We start from the raw sequence: 18,527 nt of genomic DNA on the forward strand, positions 1-18,527 counted from the left end.
GTAAAAATTCTTAAAGATACTTTTATATTTTTTTACAGTATAGATGTTTAAGACTAAAAATTCAAAAATTTCAAATATTTTTTTCAGAACTTGTCAATGTTCCAAGGCAAAAAGAAAACAGTACGCTCGGATATTATCTACACGGTTGAGTACCTTTCTTTGATGGTACTTTTATATTCTCGTTTGCTTTGAAGTTTATTTCATCAAACCACACCCTCAGAATCTAAGTTTTTTCTCTACTTTTCTGGAAAGTGCTTATCGAAAACCGTGATATTCTTACCAGTAAAAATATTCCCTACGTAATGCTTAAAAATGCTATACTTCAGTCATTATCTCATACGTGTATGTTGATTTGTCATCAACGTAGGTTCAAATACAAGGGATTAGCCATTAACTACGTCGGACGATTTTTAGACTTTTTAATTCCTCTTCTCTCTCATGTCACATTTCAACCTTTTTTTCCAGTAATTTAAAAATCATAGCAAATTTCTTTTAATAAATAAATTTAATTAAAAGAAATCATTTAAATAGTTCAAACGTTTAGTTTACCGACTTCAAATAAATTTTACTATAAAATACAAGTATTTTCTTTACTAATAGTTGAAATTTAAATATAAATTTTAGTTTTTAGTGAATAATTAAACATTTTTCAACAAATAATTTTCAATTCTTCGTAGTATTCAATCATATTTTTTTACTAATCTGAAACGATCTTTTGGTCTTAAAAAAGATGATAAAATTTTTGGGTAGACATTTATTGAAAATGAAATTCAAAAGACTAAAAAATATAATTACAAAAAATAGTCAGAAATGGAAATGATTAACTCAAAATACATGAATAAAAAAATAAAATACTTTATAAATAAATCTTATTACATTATGTATATATTATCAGGAGTTTCCCTAATAATAGATTCGCATAAATTAACCGCCAATGAGAAGCCAAGGTAAGATGACAGTTACGCAGAGAGCAGCTAGACAACTTGCGCACATTGCTAATGGGCTTGCAGTTACTTCCGGCTGTTCCATATCAATCCCATAATCTTCGTCTCTCTCGTATTCGCGTACTTCCACGTCGCATCTAAAACAAACTCGCGTAGCTTTTGGATGTGAGCTGTCACGGCGCAAAAACAATGCTGAACCTTTTCTCTCGAGTTTCCAACCTGGTTCTTGAAGAAGCATCCTTGTCATTTGCATTTTTTCTTCTTTTACGTCCAATGACTCTTTAGCTCGAGTGTGTTTTTTCGTTTTGCCTCGACGAATTTTCTTTATTTTCAATAAACGAATTTTGCCAGCAGATTCTACAACTTATTTACTTGAACCTGAAAATAAAAAGATTTTAATTAATATTTTTATTTAAAAAAAAAAGTACAAATTAAAAAAACAAACTAGCAAACAAAGAATGAAAGCTGACCTTTAGTAAATAATATTCAAATTGAATTTTTTATAACTTATTTAAAGTGAAATTTATCAAGAGAATAAATAAAAAAAAAAAAGGATGAAACGGTTGCGCAGAAAAGTATAGTGATAACGAGGAAAAACAAAAAAAAACGGTAGTAAATGATGTTAAGGAATAAAAAGAATAAGCGAAATTCCCGAGGATTCTAGAAAGTAGAGAATGTAGAATTTTTTATAACTACACAACAATCATGTTGAGTATTCAAATGTTCTTGACGTCAGAAAAAGTACAATAGTTGCTCGCGTAAAACGAATCTTTGTAAGTTTAAAATAATAAAGGTATGCATGTATGTGTGAGCTAAATTTTGAAAACAAGCAATTGTTGTACAACAGTGGTGCTACAATAAAGTATAGTATACAAGAAACAAGAAACAAGTTTGAATGAGATTTCTTTAGATGCGTGAGTGTGAGCGTGAGGGCCATAAATTGTGATAATATTCGGATTGCTGCGCGCCAGAAAATGACTTGCCAAGATATTATCTCCAATAAAAAACTATTTAAACTGATTGTTATCGTATAATAAAGCGAATAAGTTTTTCGAATGGTACAGTCTTGTAGGTTATCAGGAAACATTTGGAGATAGGAAACTTCCATTTACAGAGATGGTATTTATAGTGGTATTAATGCAGAGATTAAGATAATTATCAAGCTGTAGAATAAAAATTCTACTAATTCTTATTTTTCTTATTTTTTTTACACAGATAATTATTTTTAAGAGCTAAAATCGGCTAATATTTACCGAATTAATTAAACTATATATTTTTTAGAATTAGTTTTATGATGCACATTATTTATTTGTAAATTTTGCCTGTTGCTAATATTTGCATTAAAATGAAAAAAAATGCAACTTTTAATTTAAAATTTTTTTGACCTAATATTTATATGGATACTTATTATTGTATCGAACTATTATATTGTATCAATACTATTATATTGTATCGAACAATGTATAATGTAATTAGATTATCAGACAGAATATGTTCGGTAAAATATTTTTAAACGGAACATTTAATCGTACAACCTTTATAAAATTCTCATTAATTAATTATCAAGGTTGTCCATTAAAATTAGTAGATAAGTAACGGATAAAATACATCTTTATTCAATACCCAGAATATATTTCGCTTGTAGCATAAAATATTTCACGAGAATGTAACGTCTTTATATGAGAACGATTAGATATCTTTATGCCCATCAGTATTACGAACATAAAATTTTAGACTGCTGCCTGGAAGCGTATTACAGATATTCATTAATTCATCACTGGCTCAAGGAGCGAATTTTAACGGAGGATAAACTTCAGGTGATTAAAGAACACTAAATGAAAAATAATCTAAATTCGTTGAATTTTTTAATAATTAGAATAAAAAAGAATAAAAGAAATAATTATCAAATTTAATCTAACGACAAACTATTCATCTTACAGCTGATAAAAGTTAAACAAAATTTCGTGAGGAACAAAGACTTATTTACTTAAAAAATGTGTTAAAACTTAACCAAGCTCCTCAAAAACTTTTTTCAAAATTTATTTTCTGTATGTTTAGAAGAACTTAGAAGAATTGTCTTATTACAACATCAATAAAATAATTCAAAAGCAAATTACGACAAAAGTTTTTACGAATAAAAACTAAAGAAGAAGAAATTCAGTTTCAGAATCTTAGCATTCAGTCCAGCAAGCTTGGTTAATAATGGTATACCTGTTTTAAACTACTATTGGGATAAAATGTATATAAACAGGAGAACTTGGTACCCAAGGTGATTTTGTGGCTTCCGATAATGTTCATAGTTAGTGGAGGGAAAGTTTATTTGCAATTGAAGCAATTGAATGCATATGTTACCTCTCGGTCAAAAGAGCAAAACTTGATAAGTAAACGAACTGAGTAAAGTGTAAATAAGAGAGGAGTTCAAAATACACGATCGAGGAACATCATCTGCAGACCGAGCGGAAAGTCAATTTGAATAACTTTTTCTTGGCAATTTTAGAAAACGACTACTTTTCTTTGCAACGTATATTTTTTAATATAAAAGTTTGGCAGTATTTTACGTTATACAGGTAAACAGAATTAATGATAGTAACTTTGCTTTTGCATTAACAATATCGAATGGAAATAAAAGAAATGAAGCAATAAAATAATCACAAATTTATGTACATTCAGAAATAAGTAAAAGCTGGTAATAAGTAGACAACGCAGTGCACTTTTGCTTCATGAAAAATTACAGTTCATAACTAGTTTAAACATGAAATACTTTCAGCTTACTCTAACTATCTTTTCTCTCAATTTATCCCTTATCGTGATAACCATCCATTATTTGCAGTAAAAAACTTTTCAAAGTCTATAGAAACAATTGAGACGCTCGAATAGTCATTTGAGAAAAGGATTCGTTGTTATTGATGTCTATACGTATGCCTAAAGTGTGTAAGTTTAAATTTTAACAGCAAAAGAACTTAAAAAACTAGTAAGAAAAATTCATATTCAACTTTTTCTTACAAACTTTTCGTCATACTAGAAGTTTTTTCGAAGTTAAGATGAAAATAATTTAAAATAAAATAAAAATAAATTTGTAAAGAATCTGACAAAAACTCTTAAGCTGAAGTTGAAGTTTGAAATAATACCATGTTCTACGAAAAATTACAATGAATGACATTTACAATAACAATTTTCTGCAGAATTAATTCTGAAAAAGAAATTACATAAAAACATTGAGTTTATAAAAATTGGCACTTGTTCATTTTCTTGAATTACTATCGAGAAGTAATGAGAGTGACATAATTCTGGTTCAATACGTGCACAAACTATTAAGAGACTTGAAGATTGAAATGGCAAAACAAAAAAATGCAGCCAATTTGAACATAATATAATAAACAAGTTTCACTTTTGGCATAAAATCAATATATCGAAGTCGTCTATGTCAATTGTTAAAAAATATATTAAGCAATTATGGAGATTTACTTTTAATTTTTTTTCTCTCTATTATTATCAGCTAAGATATTAAATTAATCAACAATTGAGAAAATATTGACATAAAAGTTATTGCTGTTTATTTTACAAATAATGAGCTGTTACGAAATATCTTGCTAAAATTTTATACGAATTAACTAAAATAATCTTCAGCTTTTAAATCTTAAGTAAACATCTTAAATTTTATAGTTAGGCAGTCGATTTTATTAATTATTAATGAATGAGCGGAAATGACGTATTAATTTATTCCAACTTTTTAAGTAATTTAATTTAAAATATAATATTCAAATTATTTTTTTCAATTTTATTATACTTTAACTAATAATATTTAACTTATGAGTATTAAAGTTTGAAACTTCTATAACCCAGTATGAAAAATTTGGAAATATCTAAAAATTATTCTTCCTAAAGCTAAATTTTTTTAATTAAAAAATAGTATTATTTGTGGTTGATTTTTGTTTGGATTAGAAGCACTCTCACGTAATGACCTCATCCTCTTTCTTGACCTTGCTATATCTCTTGTCTATTTGAGTCCACAGACGCGTATAATCGTTCGCTTTCATGTTCAGTTATATACGTAGTGCACATCGACCTGAGCAAGAATAGATAGAGAGATAAAAAAAAAGAGGTAAGTAATAGAATGAATTGTGTAGATAAGAGTATTTTGTGCAGTAAAGTTTTTCTCAAAAGGTGAAAGAGACTCTTGAACGTTCTTCGAATGTGGATTTCTGAGTTTTAATCCTGTCCCAGTTTCTCATTGAAGACCATTATAGCTTGAGAACCGAATAAGTGCAAAAAAAAGAGCATGAAAGTATGAGAAGTTGTTAAAAGAAGAAAAATGACACTGATCATAGACTATAGCACACTCTCCTTAAGAAAATGGTTGTCGCCAACTTTAACTCTCTTTTTATCGTTTATATCTTCTCTGTGAACTTCGAGAAGTCTTTTAGTTATTTATAAGAAGGAAGCCTCTGAACTACTGACGAACTTTTGAAAGGATTTTGTCTTCATCACAAACATCAAATTGGGTAAAACCTTTAGAGTATGTTTAGTGGACAACTTTTATGGCTTTTTGTTCAAAATTAGAACGTAAGTATCGTTATCTGCCTTAAAATTATAACAAACGCAGATATGTATATATAAACAGCGACTTTAGCATAAAATGATATCATTGTGAACGTATAGTAGCCCGTTTTCTTTAAGCTTGAAAAGTTACGTCAAATTGTACCGGCGAATTATATTGTTAAGGACACTTCAACTGCTAGGCTATTATTCCGGTATATAGACTTATCTTGGCGAATTTTTCTTCTTTTTTCCTCACCGACTTCTACTGTGGTATAGTGAATATTGTCATTCGAAGGGAATAAAGAAAGCTTCGCATCCATTAAATAAAGCTGTGCAGGAATTTTCAAGAAGAATCTAGGATTGATATAAAATTTTTCGCCGAAAGGGAAGGAAATAATGCTGTTATTCTGCTTGCGTTATATTAAATTTTTTTCTTCAATTTAAATTAAACAAATAGACAAAAAAATTATGAAAATAAAATGTTATTAAAAAATTTAATTCAAGGACGACTGTAAGAACTTGGTGGCTTTTTTTTAGGAAGAGTTAAATTTTTAGATGAAAAGGCTATTTTCGAATACTGTTTAAATATAAAAAAAAAAAAAAAAAAAAACCATTAAACTTCTAATCCCAAAGTATGAAAGACTTTTTCTCAAAGTATGAGAAAAAAAAATACTATTAGCAAATTTAATTTTCTAAAAATTGTGGACTAACTACAACGTCTCGGAAGGCCTGGGCCAACTCGTTTCTATATTTATTTAAAAAAATTTAATTACTTTTTCTGTCATGACGAAGTAATTGAATCTAGAAAACTATTATCAAAGTGCAGTTTTTCGAATCGCCTGTGGCTACAATCTAACAAACTCGACTCGTTCCTGTAATCGTGCGACATAATCACTCTCGGGGATACATAATACTTGCAAAAAGCTTACCGGTTTTTATTTGACATTGGAAGTTGCATTTATTTTAAAGAGCAACAATCGTCAGTAGAAATATATATTTTAAATTACATTTAAATTTTTTATTTTAGCTCCGTAATTTTCGAGGGGAATACGACTGAAAATTTCTGATGCACAGTAAAAAATTTTATGCACAAATTTTTTGTGTATAATACATTAAGCGTTTACCTATGAATTATACAAAATTGTGTATTTGTCATTTATCGTTACATACGCTATGTATAAAAAATTATGCAAAATTTTTTATTGTGTGATATAAACTAAAACTTTTAAAAAAATTTGAGCGACCAAAAAATTTATGGCTTATTGTCCAATTTTTTACTGAGAGTTATTGACTTCTTACATTGAAAGTTCATCGAAATTTAAAATTCATCTACTTTCACAAGGTTTCGAACCCGAACAAAATCACGAGTTCGGCTGACTACATTCAAACTCTTCTACTTATAACTTTCTACAAATAAGACTTCAAAATCATATATTTTATATTATTAGTATGAATAATTGATAAATGTCAAAAATTTTCCTTTTAGACCCGTGTTGAAAAAAATTAGCCAACTGAAATAATGTAAAGCTATTCGTATGATCTATTATAATGAAAGCAAATATTTCATAATAAAGGCAGTGGCAAAGATTGACATTCGTTTTTCAAAAAATTAAAAAATTTGAATGCTTCATTTCAACAAATTCTTGAGCCCAAAAATCCTAATCTAGACAATAATTTTTCTTTCTGCCAGTCAATAAGAAAGTTACAAAAATTTTTAACAACTTTATAGCCAATCTAATGTTCCATTATTATACTCTTAAAGATGACATACGAGAATTTTTTTTACTTCATAATAGATCAGATAAAAATAACAGCTTAACTACTGCAAATTGCAAAATTCAAATTAACATCCCTAAAAAATGACGGTTTAAATATAATTATAAATTATTACTCAATAACTCTTTGAATTATACATACAACTCGGGTCAATATACGGTTTACAATGCTTAGTTAATAGTCGATCAGTGACTACATTGTTTATCTTGCTTATCAATTATACATGCTAATGTCTGGAGTGAATTTAATAACGATTGGAAATATAGCTCTTTATTATTAGTTATTAATATCGAAATAATCAAACGATTTATATTTTTACAGTATATCAAAAATATATCATAAAAAATATTTGAGTACCTATTATGATATATGTATATATTTTTTCTATCAATATTAAACATGTATAATTGTAAACAGTATTAAATGTCACGTATTGAAATCAATCAATCAATGACTACATAATTTCAAAGACTGGACTTGGACTCTGCTCCGAATTCATAGTATTATCATTATTAAATTACCGATAAATAATTTATCGAGATATCTTGTAATCTTGTTGGCAATGCATCTTGTCAGCTTTCCGATTCTAAGTAATCTGTTCGACTTTCGCCAGACTTATTTTTCATGATTTTCTTTATTTTATTTTATTATTTCTCATACAGCAACTGAATTACTCCTCACGTTCAAGTTCGTGTTAGCTCTTCAAAGTCACGTTTCATTAGCCATGATGAGAGAGAGAACAGTTTCTAAATGGATAAGTAAAAAAATAAACTAATAAACAATAGGTAAGACGAAACCGGACTAGAACGTAACTTTTGTACACGGTATAGCATATATATTGTAGGAACGAAGTTGAAAAATGAATCTTTTACTTTTTCTTTCCTCATGCTTTCAATGACAGCTTTTGTTTTCTGAATTAATAACTTTCGATCCCTAGAGATAACCAGGTTAAAACTACTTCGCAACTCAATATTAACTGAATTCGGGTAAGAATTATATCAACATGGAGTTTGTATTATTGTTCTGGGAATTACAAGAGTATCATCATGGGAATATGATCACTTAATGAAATGTACTTTTTTAGGAAACTTATGGACCCTATCAATGAGTACCCGACATTTTTCACCTCGAAAAAAAGTTTATTGATCTTTAATACAACATATAAGACCAAAATGTTAGCTATTGCAGTTAAAAATAAATAGAATTAATATTTGTGTTGCAAAATAACTAACGTAATTACTACACCCAAGTGTGTCATACGAACGCTATTAATGTTATACTCATGAACTGAGTTTGATTTCTATTTAAATTCAAATGGCTAATGATGTAATGAAGCACATAGAAAAAGATAAAATAGTCATATATAATACCAGTCGAATAAAATTTCAAATTATTTAAAAAGCCAGATAGTATTTTTGATTTTTAATTAAAAATGTATTTAAATCATAATGAATATATACACGGAAAAAAGTAAACTGTAATAAATAACAGTCGATTTATAATAAGTAATGATCAACTGTTAAAAATTACCACTTCAAACAGTAAAATCATGATTTTACTATTCACATTGTAATATTTACAATTTAAACCTTACAATTTACTCTTTACATGGAAGAAAATACTATTTCAAACAGTAATATTCGCCATGTAAATGTCTAAAATGTTAAAGTACAATAATTAAGAATTCAGACTTTAATATTTATCATTTCGTACCTAAAAAATGATGTTATGATATGTAAAAAGTATAGAATAAAGTTAGTAAATTTCTAATACAAGCAACGTCAATATTTACAAAGTAAAATGGTAAATTTTAAACGCAACGCTAAAAATCAAACTGTAATTATTGACTTGCTTAGACTGGTAAAATGTATATTTTAAAAGTATAATTTTTACTGTTTGAAATATTAAATTCTCCCAGAGTAATACCCCCTTCTCTTTCATCTAAGTTCCCCTTCTCTTCATAATATGGACTATATATTGAAATGGCAATTTTTACTGTTTGAAACTGTAATTTTTAAAGATAAAAGAGTCGTTATTTACTATAGTGACAACTACTAATTACTTATTTTGGATATTAAATTATAAATTGTGGCTTTTATACTTTCTACATTAAGTACTGTAATATTTACATTTTTGCCACCCCGATGTCCGCTTTACTGTTTGAAACTATAAAAACTAACCGGAATCCGAGTGAATATTACAGTTTACTTTTTTCCGTGTAGAAACGCGGAATTTCCATTCTCAATAATGAATGTAAGCCTAGAAAGTTGTAATTATAAAAGTTATTTTGTCATTGATGAGTTATGACGTCGGTTATTATCGTGGTGCTAGATTTATTTTGTCGCTAGTTAATTTTTTTTAAATGCTGCGGCTGAAATTATATTCATTTATAATGGTGTAAAATTGTTATGATTATACACTGCGCGCTACTTTCATTTTGTTAAGACTTAGTTTAATATTTTTTAGTAATTTAAAAACGAATTTATATTTATTAATAAAAATTTTCAAAACTGCAAAAGTTGCCATGGAACAGAAAAATTATAAAAAGTAATTAGAGATAAATATGAATTTAAAAGGAAAATTACAATTATTCATTCATAAATCTATGAATATCTTCGTTTTTTAAAGATCAGTTCAAATTATCAACATTGTAATTATTATTATTATTGTCAGTAGAACGGCTTTTATTTCGAATAGTAAACGCAATAAACATATATATGTGAATATAAAAGTATTATTTAACACAAAAACCATAAAAATTTATTCGGTGTGCAGTATATAAATGGTAACTTTCATAACTGCTTAAATTTATTTGTTTCATTGTAACTTGCGTTACATTGTGTACCTTTTGATTATGTAACTTTACAGCATACTATAGTTTACTCTGGCAAGTTTTTAACGAAATAAAAAAATCTCTATAGATGAAAAATATAGTCACTGAATAGAATAATAAATGTGACGTTTTATTAACTAAATAAACGAAAATTAGAACCTAATTTTATTGTTAGTCTTTCATTATTCGTTGCACCATTTTTTCGGCGTACAGTTTAAGAATTAAGTATTTATTTACGTCAACTGATAAGAACCAATTCAGTGACGTCAATGAATAATTACTAAACGAAACGAAGATTAGTGTGCCATATGTTTGTGTGTGAATCAATTAATTGGTCCTCTGTGTTAATGTTCTTTATTATTATCATGTTATGTAACATGTATTTTTAAGTAACGGCAGAAAAAACCATTCTGTCCCAACAAAAAAATTGTACTCGTTGAGAACGGCACAAAAAAAAATAGAAATATTTGAAAATACAGAGAATACGTAAGTGGGAACATTTCGCATGCATATCAAGACCCTTATCCATATCAACGTTATTGAAAAATGATTGCTCATAAACTCTCTTTATAATGATTTGTAATGTAAATTAATTAGTTGGAAGAATTAATTTCTGATGGAAATAGCCCACGAATGTTATATGACATTCCAACATATTGATTTGCGTTAAAATTAACAGTGAATTAAGAGCACTTTAATAAATATTTAATTATGCTCAAATTGATAATTATAATTTATTTCAGTCGGTAGAGCTACCGTTCTGAATTGTATATTATATTGAATTGTTTAATCTCTGCATTGTTCTATATTGATCTATATTGTTCTGCGTTTTTGAGGAAATAACATTTAAAATATTTTGATTACGACATTGCTTTTAACAATACTTATTTTCGATATATATCTCAAGAGAGGGAAATTGAATTGACGACACGAGCTTAAATTATAAAGTGACATTATAAACTAAAATCTCAATTACAATTCTATCTGACATATTCTAATCTAATCATTTATTTTTATACATGAACTAAATTAATTATTTATTTTTTTTTTTCTATACAGAAATTGTAATCAAATAAAAGGATGTAATGATTTTATTGATAAGTATTCATTCACATCTTATTGTGGTCATGTCAATAAATGAACAAAGTAATTAATATCGGTAAAAAGTTAACTCTGTTCATTAAATGGAATAATTTGACACTATAATTATATTGCATTCAGTAGTAAATTAACTTTATGTTGCGGTTGTAGTGTGAACTTTCAAAAGTCAATATACTGCTGATTTTTATACGCAACTTTAATTAAATTCTAAATAACGTAAAAAAAGTTACCGAACCACATTATACGCCACAAATTAACAGAAATTATTCAAAGTGAACTTTAATAAGTTTTCCGATAAATGTGTATAAGAGAAACAATCGTTTTATCTATAAATATATTTTTAATTAATTTAAATAATACTTGATTACAAAGTACTAGAATGAATCATACCATTCGATAAAGAATACGTTTATGTATTTATTTATTTATTGATCGATGTATAATCCAAAGTTCAAATTTCAGATTTACTTGTAGAAGTTATTTTAACTGGTCATCATTATTTTAAATAAAAAAAGTTTTGTTATTTTTCACTCCTCATAAAATATAAAAATCGATAGATGAAAAAATGCAATCTTTAGTCAATGACTATTAAACCACAACTGGAAAATGAAACAACTGCATGTATTAAAATCATAGAAATAAAACTTAACTCTTTATTTCTTATAATATTTTTTTGTTTAATGTAAAGGTTTTTTTTTTTTTTTTTTTTTCCAGTATTTAAGGTAAAAACTTAATGATTATTTTCGCAATAATTTATTTTTACTGGAGATTATAAAAATTTTCAATAAATTCAATGCTTATGATTTATATAATCATTGCCACTAAAAGCCGTTACATATTATAAAAGTGAGCAAGGAAACATCACTTTTTTATCAGGCTCTTTATTTTAATTATTTAAGCTAAATCCTTCAAGGAGATTTCTAGTACAGCAGTAACGCTGCTCTTTAAAATACGGTGAAAGCATAAAAATAAAAAGATTAAAAGTTGTAAAAAATATAAAACTAACGAGGAAGCAAAAAAAATGAGATTACAGAGATTTTTAATTTAAGGATAAGTTTGTATCAAATAACAAGGATTTATGTTACGTTACTTTTAATAATAATAACAGCCAACCCATGCTATTGATTTAAGGATTTAATCCAAATAATTACTATAAAAATCTAAACAGAGCGGCCTCTCTGCATCTATATTTCATGTTAACGGTATCAGCTTCCATGCAGTTCGCTTGCCAGTATGTACCTGTTTATAACCGACCCTTCGAATGAATAACTAGTACAAGAGCGATATTGGCAAAATTTACGTGAAAATACGCAAATTTGAAAGTACAGATTTGGTGCGAGAGAGAGAGAGAGTTACTCCACTGAACCGACGAGTGACAATGAAATTCAGATAATATGTTTATTTACCGCTTTATATTCAATGAATTATTTGTATAGAATGATACATAAATCAAAACTTCAATAAACATCGAATATTTGAAAACTTTTGATGTTTATAAAAAAGACCTTAGTATTAAAATTATTATTTGCATTTTCTTTAAAAAAAAAAATTATTGAAAATTGAATTTCTTTTAAAGGATGTATACATATTTTCTGTTTCCTGACTAGCGGATATATTTTTCAAAAGATAGAAACGATAGAGTGCATTTCTGAATGATGCTTTGCGTCGCATAACCTTAATATAAAGCTCAGTAATACGGTTTTTTGAAGTAAAGTCGTACACTTTGAACTTCTTGTTCGCATACATTTCAATACTAGATTAATACTATATGTCCACTTTTACAGTAATACGTATAGTATTATTCTGCGCCAACTGTACACATTGTTATTTATCGAACCCGGATAATGGATTTGTTTGATATTAAGCTGGTCGTAAAAAAGATTTTAAAAAGCGAAATAAAATGTAATTCTAAAATCAAACAAAATCGGATAACGTATCATTACATCGAAAAAATGAAACTAACGATCATCAATTATAAAATCGAGATTATTTGAAAAAAGTTATCAAACAAAGCTTTTTTTAACATCACAAAGCTACGTCACTATATATTATGAATGTTAGTTTCATTTATTATCAATATACTGTCAACCCAATTATCAGAATTCCCAGTATTTTTTCATAATCAAATATATCAACGGCTATGTTTTATGGAAGCTTATTTCACACTTAAATAACATTGCTATAACTTTTTTAATATATTAATAAGCTTTAAATTCCATAGACGATTTGATACTTCTTTTAAAGAATAGTATTGTGAAAAATGAAAAAAAAAATCATTCTAAAAGTCGATAAATAATCATTTTCGAATAAATAATTTATCTATAATTGTTACATCATTACAACAACCATTTGGTTGAATAATTGAATACAAAATGGATAATCTTAGCAAAAAAATTGTCAAGCAAATAGGAAAAAAAATTTTACTTGGGTTACAGAGTTCAAATAATTATCCGGTTATTGACATAAGGGTTAAATTATGATGTACCTTGTAATGATTCACCTTGAGTGCTATCCCGGTAACTTTCCGCTATTTTTGAAGGAACGAATTTTTGATAGCTTCAAGCTATTTCCTATTTTGATCCTTTTGGAATTTTGTAAGTGATCATCCAATTTAAAAATTTATTTGGATCGAAAGCTTGATATATTTATGTGTTCGCGAGAAAACATCCAAATCGGTTTATTTGTTGAATAGATAAAAATATGCGATTAAATTAGATTTACAGATTCTCATTTTTCGACGTATTGACGTGGGCTAAAAATTCAGATTATGAAAGTCAACCTGCTGATAAATTTTTGTAACTTTCTCAAAAGATAATGAAAAATTTTTCGATTGTATTAAAGAGTTTTGTTAATAAAAAGTGCAAAAATTATGGATATGTGCTTTTTAATAGAGAACAAGCGGGAAAATTTTATTAAACTGGTTTTGAATCAATGGTTTTTGTAACATATATTATATTTATTGAAAAATGAAAAAATTACTTTATTAAATAATGATATCATACCTGAAATGAATGATCTGAGCGTTTAAATTACTCATTAAAATCAAGGAAGACTTGATTTCAGTAATCAGATTATTTTAAAAACCATTAATTACGTAAAGAGTAATTTAATAGATTATAAATTAGTCATTCACAATATCGCGCCAAAAATAAACGTAGAATAGCGATGTACCAAACAACATATCCACTAAGTGTAAAGCGACGCAAGTACTGAAACGAACGTATTCACTAAGAAATAGACTATGTGTTCCACCACCCCACCAACCACGTTTAGCTCGCGCCCGCGCATCTACTTTCGATAAAGTCAAGTTTTCCATTGGATATTATCATGAACGCGGATAATACCACATTAAGTTTGGAATTCAATAGCCCTACGATGAATGCCAGCTTTTCGATTAACCACGAAAACAATGTAATTAGATTGGGAAATCTGAGTATGACGTTTACAATCTTCCTCCGTAATTTCAATTTTAACTAACATGATTGTTACATTAATGTTGGTTTTCCTTAGAATACCCTCATAATTAAAACGTATTATAAATTAAGAGTAAAATCGTTCAAAATAAACATAATCAAGTAGAAAATGAAAATAATTCAAACAAAAAAAGAATACAGACATAAAAATGTATAATCAATAAACCGGCAATTTATAAAAAGGCAATTGATTTTACCGTATTGAATTTTTTCAATTAAATTAACATAAAAAGAACTGTTAAATGAATTTTAATCATTTTGTCAGTAATGAAATTTTTGTTTTACACACATAGTGAGTACGATGGGAGCTGATTAGTGATCGTGTATCACTTAAATTTCCCGTGATTTTCAATTGGATGTAGAACATTACAGTAAATCATAACAGGATTTTAGATTAATGAAAATTTAATGGGCTTTATTGCAAGTATATTCGATTTAGATTTTGTGAGTCATCTCTTATTAATAATCTTTTGTAGAATAAAATATTCATTTATAGTTAAATTTTTTTTTGGCAAAATTATTTAAAATGTAACAATTTTTAACTTAAACAAAAAAAAATGTATATCAACTCGAATTTAAATTTATATTTGTATAAAAAATATTTTTCTCACTTATTGTAAAAATTTCTTGGAAGATAAATGTTTCATATATTGACACGATAAAGTTGTAATTTATAAAATGTCAAGATGTATGAAATAAATGACTATTTCCGATCGCGATAATATTTGTTTGATTTCAAGTGCAAGATAATTTATTGTATTTACTATGGTTGGGCGACAAAATTTATAGAAAAAATTTTTACATTAATTATCTTACCACGTCGATAATAAAAAGTAAAATTCACAAAACTGCAATAATTTGTTGTTTTAATGAAATGTAAAATGAATTATTTTATTATTTTACAAATAGATTAGCCTCCAGGGACGATTGATTAGAACCCGTAAATTTTCCGCAGTTTCAATTTGTTCTGAGCCTGAAGGTATTATTCCAAATATAATTTTAGTCGCGATAAGCTCTAAACTGCTATTGATAAAAGTTTTAAAAAATTTTAGCAGTTCGCGAGTTTGAATAAAGACGAATTTTTATTTCTCCAATATTTTCAAGATTTCAATAAAGAGGAAAACTTGGAAAAAATGAGCAAGAAAATAATTTCGACATTATTAATATATGACAAAAAAATAATTGGAAAAAAATACATTCCGTCAGTGCATTGAATACAATATTACGAATGCCAGTGGAGTATATGTTTAGAGCTTACTTACTGATACACAGATCACAAACCAAGAATAATTAATTTTATGCGTGCCGCGCCGTTAATTACTGCCTTCAATGGAGGTTAGAATTTTGCTGTGGGTGCAAAATTAGGAGAAAGGGCGATACGAGTTAGTGCTGAGCCTAAATGAATGTCAGGAAATATAGAATAATATGAGAATTAGTGCATTGTAACGCAACAGTGAGTTTTAACGTTTTATCTGTGGTGTATAATTGCTTTAATTATGGGTCCTCGTACGATTTGTCATTTAATGAACGTTTTATGATTTTTACCATTTTAATTCAAAACTGAAATTTGAAGATTGATTAAAAATTCATTCGCAGATTTTACTTGACTCATATGAATGCCCAATATGAGAACATTAACATATCTCTAAAATAAATCTGCAATATTTGAAAGTACTAAAATTACAGTTCTTCAATAACAGAAAACTTTTGAAAGCTCTTGCAGCCTTCAGAGATTGTAGCAATTGTAATGAAAGTTATATTATGCTACCCTTGTAATGCATCCCATTAATTGATAACAATAAGTGCAATCATAAACAAGTAAAACTAATCCGCTCTAATAAATTTCTAGAGATACCAATTTTTTTAGGTTCATTCAAATCGTTAGTTACTCTGATGATAAGTTTTATAAAAAATTTTATTCAGTAAGTTTAACGAACTGCATTTCATACATAGTTGAATAAATGAGGATGATTATCAAGAGAAGTACAGCGATAAAATTAAATTAGATTGAATTCAACAAATCACCACGTAAAATTTGTATTTATTTGTTGAAATTTGATAAGATTGTTAGAAATAATTGAAAATATGAATACCAATATTTATTTGGTATTTCTATGAAGTATAAAGTATACATATAAAATTATTCAATCCTTGTAGGTCTGATGAAATTTAATAGAAAGTGATAAATGTTATCTTTATCTCACCAGAGAATTCAGAGTCGTCTAAATAACAAGGGATCAGAGTATGAAAAAGACTTTTTTTCTTCACTTTGTCTTGTTCTTATCCGTTCGTGTGTGTGTATGTATGTTCGTACGTATGCCTGTATATCTACCTCTAAATGCGGGCGTGATGTTGAGCGAGTGACTTTTTCGCTGAGTCAATGTTGAAAAGCGTCAAAAGTGACAAGGGACTCTAATGTTACCGTGCAGCAGAAAAACTAAAAGAAACAAAAATAAAAAAATAGATAAAAATAAAAATGAAAAAATTTCACGAGGATTTATATCACTGGGATTTCACCGAATTTTCATAAAGCCAACGAAAATAGGAAAAAAATACACTTTAAAAAACCTACAGAGCAAAACGATGCAGAAATAACCAACACTAATATAAAAGATCATGAAAATATATATCAATGTGAAAGTTTAACCAATTAAGCCTCGATTTAAATTGAATAAAAAGGTCAAGCATTGATTAAAAATAATAATGAATCTTATTTTTTTGGCAATCTTTAACGTTTTGCCCGTTTTGGTTTTTTCCATAGTGGAAAATGGTTTCAAGAGGGATTTGCGAGACGAATAGCCAAACTTTCCTTACCCACCTACACCCGTAAATTTAGCCGGTACGATCTCTTCTTATTTTCTCATGCTCTAAATCGCATTCTTTTCGGCAACCCCTCGATAAATCAGCGTTTTCAACCCGACCATACTTCCACTCTTTAGAGTGAAAAATAAGTATTCGCCTTTCATCGGCAGACAAGAGAGTAGTGGTGCTTACGACTAGCATCGAGGCAAGTATAAAAGATCAAGGCGCCAAAAACAGAAAGAAATATATTACTTTGCTAGAGGTTTCCATAGAGTATGGAAATATGATAATATCAGGAAGAGTTCTCGCCAAAGCTATTGACTTTATCACTTCAATTTGACATATATGTTTACCGAATACCTATTTGAAAATTTTTTTATATTTATTTTATTGAGTAATCATTTAATTCGATTTTATATAACGCAGTAACTCAATAAAATTTTCCTTTTTATAGCTAAAAATATTTTTAAACAATATTAATGTATTTTTTTAAAGTTTTTCTTTATTAAATTTAAAAATAGAGCATAAAATTCGTCTGAGATAGATTTTCGTACTTCAGGATTAAAAATTTTTTCTGTCGTAGGTAGCGATAAAATACTTGAGTTACTATAAAAGCATCATCATTCCGTTTTCATACTCTAATGCTCTTTACAAACCACTTTCGCGTCACAACAATATTTTTATTCACATTTCAAACTGATATAATATTTTAGATGAAACACTATTTCAGTAAAATATAAAAACTTTTTTATTGAACAATAAATATTTGTCTAGCTATTTTTCATTCTTTGTCAGTTATATTCGACCTCGAGTAAGAATATGATTAAATATTATAATTTACTGTGGAATATGCAATACTTTCAACAACTCATTACTTTTTGATAAATAAAAATAAAATTAAGTATTTGAAAATTTCATTTGTGCCGCTTTATAGCTCAATTCGTTTACTTATAAAGATAACTAATTCATTAGTTGTTAGTAAATTTTATAAAAATCTAACAATTACATTTATGCTCATGAGGAAACTTTTGAAAAATCTTAATATTTCTCGACTTAGCT

The 18,527-nt window shown here is 27.4% G+C and overlaps 2 protein-coding genes across 4 annotated transcripts in view; both read right to left on the bottom strand.

The window, feature by feature from the left end:
• Positions 1-18,527, bottom strand: part of Sesn (Sestrin) — a 105,029-nt gene that overhangs the window by 67,109 nt on the left and 19,393 nt on the right. The window lies entirely within an intron of this gene.
• Positions 739-14,397, bottom strand: LOC141531390 (uncharacterized). Its single transcript, XM_074249194.1, has 2 exons — positions 14,196-14,397; positions 739-1,322 (listed from the first exon to the last, which is right to left on the bottom strand). Exon 2 carries the CDS (start codon positions 1,195-1,197, stop codon positions 925-927), a length of 273 nt encoding a protein of 90 aa, XP_074105295.1. The 5' UTR covers positions 1,198-1,322; positions 14,196-14,397; the 3' UTR covers positions 739-924.

Source organism: Cotesia typhae, unplaced genomic scaffold (genome assembly GCF_013202065.1).
Source record: "Cotesia typhae breed Kobodo isofemale line unplaced genomic scaffold, CoteBio_Ctyphae contig_5, whole genome shotgun sequence".
NCBI classification, from domain to species: Eukaryota; Metazoa; Arthropoda; class Insecta; order Hymenoptera; family Braconidae; genus Cotesia; species Cotesia typhae.